Raw genomic sequence first — 11,809 nt, 5'->3', positions numbered from 1 at the left:
TCAGGGTGCTCCCAGCTTAGCCTCATCTGATCCACTGACAGGCTCAGTTATCTCCTGCCCAGGGAAGGGCTGGGCTTCTCTCTCCAGGGCTGAATCCCCAGGACCAGGCAGTGTGGCTGGGACAAGCCAGCCCTCTGCAGGGAACACATAAGCTGCCTGGGTGGCCATGGAATACAAGGTCTGCACCTGGGCACACAGAAGCCCCCGGAGCTGAGTGAGCAGTGTCAGCTGCTCACAGGTCAGTGGAGAATGGATCTGCTGTGCCCACACCTGGGCTAGGTCTTGATAAACAGCCTCTGACATAGCTCGCACCGAGGTCACCAAGCTTTTTCGAAGTGATGGTGTTTGGACTCCTAGGGACCGAGACCTGTGCCTCTTGCTGTACCCAGTGCGAGCCCTGGAACGTCCCCTATGGTGGGCATCACAGGTCTCCTGGATTTCACTGTTGTGCACAGCAGTGGAGGATCTTGATTTCTTTTTCAACATCAAGCTGCACTCCTCTTCTGGACGGTTCCCTGCAAAGAAAGCATGTGAGAGACTCACCAGAGCAATCCCCACAGACCCTCATTTCCAGAACCCCCTGTGCACCCAGGTGAACCCCACTTGTATCTCCCATTCCTTTCTGACCATCTCAGCACTGGAATGAAGTGAGGCTGAACCTCTTGTGAGTCCCCAGATATTCTCAGAGTGCTAAGATCTCAAAAACTTACTCGTCAATAAGTAACTCCCTTTCCGCTCAAGCCTCATTTAAAAGTTTCCTGATTATTTGCCTTTTAGGGCAAACCAAAAACAAAAAAACCACCACCACCACCACCAACAAAAAACACCAAGACTCTACCTGCTCTGTCTTGGCAGCTGTTTTTGGAACTGATTTTTCTTTTTCTGCAGTTTTCCCGATATGAGCTGGACTCTGGTTCTGTGAACACAATGAGAGTTTGAGAAAGTGCCTCCAGCTGAACACCCTGAAATTCCTAGTCCATCCTGAACACACAGGAGCTGAGATTACCACCAAACCCCAGCTCTCTTCTGTTCTCCAGTGTCCAGGATCTGTACAGCCCTGGCTGCCAAGGAACTCCCAGTTTCCTTGCCAGGGGAGGCTGTGTTGCTGCCCTGTCCCTTCTTACCTTGAAAGAGTCAAATCTTACCTGATCCAGCAGTGCTGTTCCTGGCCTTGAGCTTGGTTTCCTCAGAGTTCTCCTTGTTTGGATTGGGCTCCGATCCTGCTGCAAAAGAAAGTTAAGATGACTCACCTCTCCCTAAGCAGGACTCTTCCCATAGTCTATCTCTGATGCATTTTTGTGAATCAGTCTTTCATGGAAGCTCTTCTGCCAGTGTCATGAGTGAATACATTTCTCAAAGTCCCCTGAGGGCACTAAGCCATTTCCCATCCCCAATCTGAAAATAAAACCCTACCAAAGACACGTAGCTCAGTATCCCTGATTCCAACCCTCCTTCCAGCCCCCATAGGAGCAGCCCAAGACCTTACCTTGCCTTTGTATGTGCTTCTCACTGGAATGGGAGAAGGCGGTCTTGCCTTTTCCTTTGAATGGTTTCTTCTCATCTGAGCCCTTTTCTGTAAAGGAGATCGGTTGGAAAGGGGGCTGGTCAGTGGAGCATAGGATGGAGGAGCAGTGGAGATCACGGTCTTCATTTCCCTTTCCCACGTTGAAGCTCAAGTGAAAGGTGCACTCTCTCACACGTCCAAAGGCAGAGTGTGGGTTATTCTGATAGACCTGCCTTTTATACGTCCCTCGGCTGGGCGTGGCTTACTCTTATTGGCTGAAGAGTTTTCTCCTTCCTGCCCCTTCTTAGAGCCTCAATCAGAAGTTTCTTGCTGTAGTTCTACTGGGGACCTAGACACAGTTAAGGGAGACATTTTCAGGATCCTGTCACAGTGTCAAGAAAACAAAGAAACAGTAGCACAGGGATCGGAAGATCAGGGAATCATTTCTTCCGATTTCTGTCCCATTTCCTACCTGGAAGTATTTATGATCCTGTTCACCTTTCAAGATGCACAATTAAACATGCCTATATTGACATACATTATATATTTTGCACAGAAAGAGAATCTATTATACATGGTGTTAACATTGTATGCATAGATATTATAATTTCTTAAATGCTTGGAATCAACAAATGTCAAATTATAGTTGATTGTATTAGATCCACACATGATGAAATAAAAATGCAGAGAAAAAATAAATATCAAATGAAATGACCCTTCCTACCTTAAAAATGGGGAACATAATTAGATCAAATGCAATAAAATTGAACTGAGTAGGTTGAGCCTGTGCTAACCTAATCAGCTCCTGATTCCTGAGGTAGCAAAAAGTCTAGGTGGAAAAAGTTTCCCCCTTTCTCACCCTTCCTCAGTCATCCTGGGAGCGCCATTGTGTTCTGTGGAATTTTTTCAGCCTCCCCAGCAAAAATGGACTTGGTCTCAAACAGGTAACCCAACTGATCACAAGAAAAACAGCCTAGATTCTGAACATTCAGCTCCTGTCTTCACACCGCAGACACCACCTGAATCCCGTCAAAGCCCACATTGGTTCTCAACATCCACCATATTCCAGGGCAGCCTCTCAAAATTGCCTCAGTGAGACAGGACAAGGTGTGGTGGAGCTCCAGCTTCAGAAGAGCTGCCTCGTCTCTTCCTACTGCGGCGGAGTCTGTCTCTGCCGGTCAGAGCCCACCAACTAACCTCGTCTATGTCCAAGCAAGTGTCCCCTAAAAGGACCTTCTTGTCTCCCCCTCTGCTGAGGAAAGCATGCAGGAATGAGACCTTCTATGTTACGGAGTACTCAGCCTCCAGTCCCACATGACTTGATTGACTGATGAACTGATCCCTTGAGGAGGAAAGACAAGGGGAAGAGACTGTGTTGGGTGAGTCTGTGTTTTCCCAGCTGTGCTGACTGTGCAAATAGTGGAACTAAAAAAAAATTAGTGAATTAGTGGTAGGCAGACACTGCCTAGTGAAATTGTCTGAGTGTAAATGGAACTTATCATAATATGATATCGTTATATATTATAATATGATACCATAACATTTATTTTACATCTAAATAAATTTTGATATATTATGATATAACATATAACATTTGGTCAGGTAATTTTATAAGAAAATTGAATTAAATTTTGTAACAACATTAACATATAAACTCAACAGAAAGTTGGGAAAATTGTCTGCTCTTGTGTAAATGACTGCTTTTTGGATAACTCTGTAAAAGGTGTGAAGAGGTGTCTGATACTTACTTGATAAATAAGTACTTGATAACAGATTGATTTCCACATCTTTGCTGTTTTTAACCAGTGCCCTCTCAAGATATGAGAATATTTTACTCTAAAAAAGTATTTTCATAGATATCGTAATAGGAATTTTGTTCATTTTAGTTAATAAATTATTATAATATTTAGTGATTGTTAATAATGTATGTCATTGTTAAAATATACTCCTACAGACAACATATTACACATGTGTTTTGATTTGTCCTTTAATCTCAGGTAAATTTTTTAAATTTTTATTTATTAAATTCTATTTATTTAATTGTAACGCCATATGATGTACTTTCTTAGAAAGAGAAATTCTCAGGCAAAACTCAGGCCTGGCTGGGCATGGTGGCTCATGCCTGTAATCCCAGCACTTTGGGAGGCCAAGGCGGGTGGATCACCATAGGTCAGGAGTTCAAAGCTAGCCTAGCCAACATAAGGAAACCCCATCTGTACTAAAAATACCAAAAAAAAAAAAAAAAAAATTAACTGAAAGTGGTGGCTCACGCCTGTAATCCTAGCTACTTAGGAGGCAGGAGGATTGCTTAAACCCAGGAGGCAGAGGTTTTGGTGAGCCGAGATCACGCCACTGCACTCCAGCTGGGCAACAGAGCAAAACTGAGTCTCAAAAAAAGAAAAAACTCAGGCTTATTTTTATCAAAATCTAGATTTTTAAATAACATTTCTAGGTGTTCCCTTTCAATAAAAATCCAAACCAAAACAAACAAAAAATTTCTAGGTAATTCCCATGAATATTAATAACTTAAATTGGGTACTTTTATTTTTAAGAGAGGGATTGTTTATACGGATGTGTTGATGTGTCAAACACGCACAGTTAAAATTGTACCTATTTTTGACAGAGCCTCACTCTGATCCTCTGGATGGAGTGCAGTGGTGCAATCACAGCTCACTGCAGCCTTGACCTCCCAGACTCCAGTGATCCTCCCAAGTCAGCTTCCCAAATAGCTGTGACTACAAGTGTGCACCATTATGTCCAACTAACTTTGAAAAATTTGTTGTAGATATGAGGTCTCACTCTCTTGCCCCAGTGAGGTCTTGTTATGTTGCCTAGGCTGGTCTCAAACTCCTGAGCTCTGGCTTCCAAAGGGATGAGGTTACGAATGTGAGCCACCTGCCCAGCCAAGATTAGACCTTTCAATGAGTGCACATCTTACCTCAAAAAAAAAAAAAAGAAACTTATTAAAAGATAAAGTCTGAGTTAAAAATGGGTTCACGTTAATGATTTTTAATTTGGTACTTCTATTGTTAAAAGAGGGATTGTTTATATGGGTGTATTTATGTGTAAAAAGCTAGCTAAGGTCGAACATTTCTTTTTTTGAGACAGAGTCTCACTCTGTCACCCAGGCTGATGTGCAGTGGCAAAATCACAACTTACTGTAGCCTCAAACTCGTAGAATCAAGGGATCCTGCTATGTCAATATCCCAAGTAGCTGGAACTACAGACATGCACCACTGAGCCTGATTAATTTAAAAAAAAATTAATAAAGATGTGGTCTCACTATGGTGCCCAGGCTGCTCTCAAACTCCTGACCTCAAATGATCCTCCTGCCTTGTCATTCCAAAGTGATGGGATTAAACAGGCTTAAGCCATTTTCCTCAGCCAAGAGTTTACCTTCAATGAGCACATATTTTATATCAGAAAAAATAATAATAAATAATAAAGTCTGTGTACGAAATGAGTTGAAGTATAGATAATACAAAATTGACATGTCATTAGTTGTTCTTGAGCCTGGGTAACAGGCCTATTGTACTGTTTCTTTTATTTTGTGTGTTTTACATTTTCTGTAATAAAACATGTGTGATAATACAAAGTTGATCTACAATGTTAGCTCTTAAGATCTTACTGACTTTGGGGGAGCAAAAAGAGAGAAAGTGGCTGCCAGGGCATCAGTGAGTCTGGTTCTATTTCTAGGTTACACACGTGTGTTCACTTTGTAATAATTCATTGAACTTTACATGATTTCTTTGTATACATCTTTCTGCATGAATGTTATACATATATAAAATTTAAATATTACCTATTTGCACAAAATTTTAACTTCATATCTCAAAATAATAGCACTGTTTTGTAGTGTTTTAAAGTGGGACATGTTTGCTCAGGGCATAATCAGATGGATATTGATATTCCAATGTATTTACTTATGTCCTAACATTGTGGTGACCTTCTAGGTCTTCCCATGTTTAGATCAATTTAGTAAGTAAGATAGTTTTAATTTTTTAGGGTATAGGCCAAGCACTGTGGCTCATGCCTACAGTCTCAGCTGTTTGGGGGGCCAAGGCAGGAGGATTATTCGAGTCCAGTATTTTGAGTTTTTTTAGAATGCAATTATATTCAGCAAAGTCTTCTCCCCACAGTGAAGTTCAGCAATGCAAGGGCGCCTAGTGCATACTATTCATTTGGTATGAGTAGAACTGGATTGAATCAGGAATAAAATGTGCAGCAGAGGTCAGTTCGGCAAAGAAAAGTAGGCAATGCGGGTAAAATCAGAAGACCACAACCCAGCAGCAGCAAATCTTTCCATTTATTTCAGGAACCCATTTGCCACTGGAAGAGGCTGATTTAAACCATTCATTTCAGGAAACCATTTGCCACTAGTTCTCTGGAAGGGCTGATTTAAAGCAGCAGTTTGGGGGCTTGGTTGTACCCCATAGTCACCCAGAAAGCTTTAAAGAACACTGTGGCTCAGGTCCCACTGCAGGGATTCTGAATTCATTTATCTATGGCCTTTTGAGTTTAGGTAGTTTAAAAAGCCTCCCTGGTGATTCCCGTGTGCACCCAGGGGGAATAACCCCTGGTTCGGGGTGAGAAATGCATTTGATGCCCATGCATCCCATGTGTACAGCGGTGATTTGCCCCATGGCCACTCCTGAGTTTGGGGTCTTAGAAAATACACTTGCCCTGTTAAAAATCAAAAAACAACTTCAAGACACACTCAGCTGTTTGGCTAAAATGCAGCAGGAGAAAATATCTTCTCAACAGATGTATCTGAATGGCACTTGCTTTCAGAGTAAAAGGTGGTTTCAAGCACAATATAGCACTTTTTTCCCAAAGGCTTTCAAGGCCTTTTACTATCATATCCTTATGAATCACAGGAATAAAAAAATCATAGTTATATAACTGTCAAATATTGTACTAGGAAAAAAATTAAGATCATGTCTTCCATGCTCAGGTACCCTGATTAAAATCATTTTTGACCCATCTGCCCTGTGTGGTGGCTCACACCTGTAATTCCAGCAGTTTGAAAGGCAGAGGCTGGAAGATCACTTGAGCTCAGGAGTCCAAGACCAGTGTGCTCAACATAGAAAAACCTCATCTCTGCCAAAAATACAAATATTATCTGGTTGTGGTAGTGTGCACGTGTGGTCCCAGCTACTTGGGAGGCTAAGGTGGGAGAATCGCTGGAGCACAGAATGTCAAAGCTGCAGTGAGCCACCGCACCCCAGCCAGAATGAGAGGGAAAGAGACCCTGTCTCAGAAATAAAAATAAATAAAGAGACCCATTCTTTCAGACATCCACATTCTTCTACATAAAACACGGAGATTTTGACTGAAATGTTTTAAGATGAACTGAAGATTCTCCCGTGATCAGCAGAAGTAGATGGGGGTTGCTCCCTTCGTGTTCTTTGAGTTGAAGCAAGGCAGAGGTCTGGAGACTTAAACTGGTAAATACTCAAACTGGTAAATATATCAATTGCTTTCTTTTCATATGATGTATTAAGCTATTCTTGCATTGCTATTTAAAAAACCTGAGACTGGGTTATTTATTTATTTATTTATTTATTTATTTAAATTATTATTATTTTTTTTTTGAGACGGAGTCTCGCTCTGTCACCCAGGCTGGAGTGCAGTGGCGCAATTTCGGCTCACTGCAAGCTCCGCCTCCCAGGTTCACGCCATTCTCCTGCCTCAGCCTCTCTGAGTAGCTGGGACTACAGGCGCCCACCACCATGCCCGGCTAATTTTTTTTTTTTGTATTTTTAGTAGAGATGGGGTTTCATCGTGGTCTCGATCTCCTGACCTCATGATCCGCCTGCCTCGGCCTCCCAAAGTGCTGGGATTACAAGCATGAGCCACCATGCCCAGCGAGCCTGGGTTATTTATAAGAAAAGAGTTTGATTGGCTCATGGTTCTGCAGGCTGTAGAGGAAGCACAGCACCAGCATCTGCTTCTGGGAAGGCCTGGGGAACCTTACAATCATAGTGAAAGAGAAGCAGGCATCTCACATGGTAGAACAAGAAAGATGGGGGAGGGATGCACCACACTTCTAAACAACCAGATCTCGCGAGTACTCACTATCACAAGGACCGCACAGAGCCATGAGGGACTCACCAGGTGATTCAGGCACCTCTTCCCCAGGCCCCACCTGCCACATTGGGTATTAAAATTCAATATGAGATTTGGAGGGGACATCTAAACTACATCACGTGACCATCAGAAAAACAGATGAAGAATTCATGGTTTCCACTGTCCAGAAACTTTTCATCTAGAGCAAACGGATTAATGGCTGAATACAACATCCTGTGGTTGGAAGGGAAATGGATTAATGGCTGAATTCAGCATCCTGTGGTTGGAAGGGAAAAGGATTAATGGCTGAGTTCAACATCCTGTGGCTGGAAGGGAAATGGATTAATGGCTGAATTCAGCATCCTGTAGTCAGAAGGGAAACGGATTAATGGCTGAATTCAGCATCCTGTATTCGGAAGGGAAATGGATTAATGGCTGAATTCAGCATCCTGTATTTGGAAGGGAAATAGATTAAGGGCTGAATTCAGCATCTTGTGGTTGGAAGGGAAATGGATTAATGGCTGCATTCAGCATCCTGTGGTCGGAAGGGAGAAGGGAGCTGCACAGGGGGCCTTGGCTGCATTTGCTCCGCTTCCCTTATGCTGTTCCTTGAGTTCTGATGTCACCACCTGAAGGGCTATTCACGGACAAAAGAATTATTGTTATTGTTGTGATTATGTCTATTTTTTTATCTTGGTAAAAATAAGTTTTTAGCTTCTCATATAATAGTCCTTAAGAGTTTTGCTTAAGTTTCTTGTTATTGTGTGTTATAAAAATTGACAGGGAAGTGGCAGGTAAATAATTTTAAAAATGGAAGAAAAAATAGAAATTCTAGGCCCTTCATTTAAATCCTGAAAATTACAGAAAACTTAGCACCCAATTCCCAGGGTGCTATGAGGATTAACTCACATCATGTAATGTTTCCTGAACAGTGCTCTGTAACAGACTTCTGAACACATACTATGTGCTCAATAAACATTGTATTAACTCATGTGTACATGATTTCCAAATGCAGACTTACTCAAACATTGATGCCTTCTCTAGGCGTTCTAAACTGTAAAGAGCCAGCAGAAAATGACATGTTTGAAAATGGTGATTGGTGGCTTCCACTTTGGGCCAAAAGTATTTGTGTTGTGGTAAGAGTGTTGGGTGTCATGAGCTCTGTGCTGTGCCTACTTTCCCTAGCTGAGTGCTACTATATTGGATGTAGTGGAAGAAACATCAGTACTAAGAGGAGACTTTTTAAAGAAGCCAATTCATGGACCCCTTCCAAACCTGCAGAATCACGTTACTAAGAGAGAGCCTGGAATTGGAAATACTTCATATGCACATTTAAACTTGAGAGGCAGCCGGGCACAGTGACTCACACCTGTAATCCCAACACTTTGGGAGGCCAAAGTGGGCAGATCACCTGAAGTCAGGAGTTCAAGGCCAGCCTGGGCAACATGGCCAAACCATGTCTCTACTAAAACATACAAAAATTAGCCAGGTGTGGTGGCTGGTGCCTGTAATCCTAGCTACACGGGTGGCTGAGACTGCAGAATCACTCAAACCTGGGAGGTGGAGGTTGCAGTGGGCCAAGATGGCGCCACTGCACTCCTGCCTGGACAATGAGTGAAAACTCTGTTGAAAGAAAAGGAAGGAAGAAAGAAAGAAGGAAAGAAAGAAAGGAAGAAAGAAAGAAGGAAAGAAAGAAAGAAAGAAAGAAAGAAAGAAAGAAAGAAAGAAAGAAAGAAAGACAGACAGACTTGAGAGGCAATGCTTAGCAAAGTGGCTCTCGGCCCATGCTTCCAGCCATAATCACATGGCCAGCTTAAAGAAATACCATCACCTGTGCCCTCCCCAGAGACTCTGTCTATTGGTCTTGGTGGGAACATCTATGTGGTTATAAGTAGAAAGTCAAATTGTGCCTCTTTGATGATTACATAATATCATATATACAAAAATTCTAAAGACCACCAAAAAAACTGTTAGATTTGATAAATAAATTTAATAATGTTTCAGGATGCAAAAATCAATGTACAAAAATTGGTAGTATTTTCATACACCAATGATGATCAAGTTGAGAACTGAATTAAAAAGTCACTTCCTTTTACAATAGCTACAAAAAAGGTAAAATGATTAGAAATACAATTAGTCAAAGAGATGAACGATCCCTACAAGGAAAACTACAAAACACTGACGAAAGAAATTTTACATGACACAAATGAGAAAAACATCCCATGCTCATGGATTGGAAGAATTATGATCATTAAAATGACTCTACTGCCCAAAGCAATCTACACATTAAATGCAATTCCTACCAAAACGCCAATGTTATTTTTTTAATTAGAAAAAAAAACGCTAAAATTCACATGGAACCACAAAAAGAGCCTGAATAGCCAAAGCAAATCTAAGCAAAGAGAATAAAGCTGGAGATATTACATTATCTGACTTCAAATTATGCTAGAAGGCTGTAGTAACCAAAACAGCATGGTACTGATATAAATTGACACATAGATCAATGGTACAGAATAGAGAACCTAGAAGTAAAGCCACATACCTACAAACAACTGATATTTTACAAAGTCAACAAAAACATGCACTGGAGAAATGACATCCTATTCAACAAATTGTGCTGGAAAAATTATATTGCCATATGCAGAAGTATGGAATGGGACCCCTATGTCCCACCATATATAAAAATCAACTCAATATGGATTAAAAGACTAAAATCTAAGACCTGAAACTGTAAAAATGCTAGAAGAAACTCCAGGATAAACTCTTCTAGAGATTGACTTGGACAAAGAATTTATGACCAAGATCTCAAAAGCAGATGTAACAATAACAAAAATAGACAAAAGGAACTCAAACTAAAAAGCTCCTGAAAATGAGCTTTTTAATTAACACAGTGAACAGAAAACCTATGGAACTAGATAAATGTTTACAAGTTTTGCATGTGACAAAGATCTAATATCCAGAATATACAAGGAACTCAAACAGCTCAACAAAAATAAAACAAGTAACCTTATTAAAAAGCAAGCAAAGAACATGAACATTTAAAAAAAAAAAAGACAATGATGGTCAATGGTCAATAAGCATGTAAAAGATGCTTAACGTTGTCAATGATCAGAGAAATGCCAAATTAAAAACCACAATGAGATACCAACTTACACCATGCGGAATGGCTATTACTAAAAAGCAGAAAAATGAGCTATCGTCAAGGATACAGAGAAAAGAGAACACTTATACATTGTTTGTGGGAAAGTAACTTTCTACAAACTCTGTGGAAAACAGTATGGAGATTTCAAAATAGACTAAAAGTAGAACTTCCATTTGATTCAGCATTCCCACTACTTGGTATCTACCCAAAGGAAAATAATTTGTTACATAAAGAAAATACCCATGCTCACATGTTTATCACAGCACTATTCACAATAGTCAATATATGAAATCATACATATATGATAAATGTAAATTTATCAATCAATAATCGAATAAAGAAAATGTGCTATACAAGTATACCATGGAATGCTACTCAGCCATGAAGAATAAAGTCATGTCTTTTGCAACAACATGAATAAAACCAGAGGCCATTATTGTAAGTCAAAAAACTCAGAAACAGAAAATCAAATTCTGTATTTTCTCACTTGTAAGTGGGAACTCTAGTATGCACACACTTGGATATAGAGACTGGAAAAATAGACACTGGAAACTCAGAAAGATGGGAGGTTGGAGAGGTTTTAGGAATGAGAAAATAGCTAATTGGGACAATAAACAACATTCAGATGATTGTCACAGCAAAAGCCCATAATTCATCACTATGCAACATGCTTCTGTAAGGGAGCTGCATTTGTACTCTCTAACGTATTAATAAAGAGATTAAAAGAGGCCTGGTGCAGTGGCTCAAGCCTATAATCCCAGCACCTTGGGAGGCTGAGGCGGGTGGATCACGTGGTCAGGAGTTCAAGACCAGCCTGGCCAGTATAGTGAAACCCCGTCTCTACTACAAATACAAAAATTAGCCGGCCATGGTGGAGCAGGCCTGTAGTCCCAGCTACTCGGGAGGCTGAGGCAGGAGAATCACTTGAACCCGGGAAGCGGAGGTTGTGGTGAGCCGAGATTGTGTCACTGCACTCCAGCCTGGGGAACAGAGGGAGACTCGGTCTCAAAAAAAAAAAAGAGAGAATAAAAAACGTTGGCTTTTATCAAGAGGACAAACTGAATAGACCTCATAATTTTCATAAATAATTAGAT

At 40.9% G+C, this 11,809-nt stretch overlaps 1 protein-coding gene across 1 annotated transcript; it reads right to left on the bottom strand.

Annotated features, from left to right (window-relative positions):
- LOC116464037 (protein FRG2-like-2) lies at positions 1-7,661 on the bottom strand. The gene is made up of 5 exons (XM_058434955.1): positions 7,619-7,661; positions 1,487-1,690; positions 1,146-1,223; positions 839-916; positions 1-515 (listed from the first exon to the last, which is right to left on the bottom strand). The coding sequence occupies exons 1-5, from the start codon at positions 7,659-7,661 to the stop codon at positions 1-3; spliced, it is 918 nt and encodes a 305-aa protein (XP_058290938.1).
- Between the last annotated feature and the right edge of the window lie 4,148 nt (positions 7,662-11,809).

The sequence above is a fragment of the Hylobates moloch genome, unplaced genomic scaffold, assembly GCF_009828535.3.
Source record: "Hylobates moloch isolate HMO894 unplaced genomic scaffold, HMol_V3 SCAFFOLD_131, whole genome shotgun sequence".
NCBI lineage: Eukaryota > Metazoa > Chordata > Mammalia > Primates > Hylobatidae > Hylobates > Hylobates moloch.
Note: the sequence above shows the minus strand (reverse complement) of the source record. Positions and strands in the feature narration are given on the sequence as shown.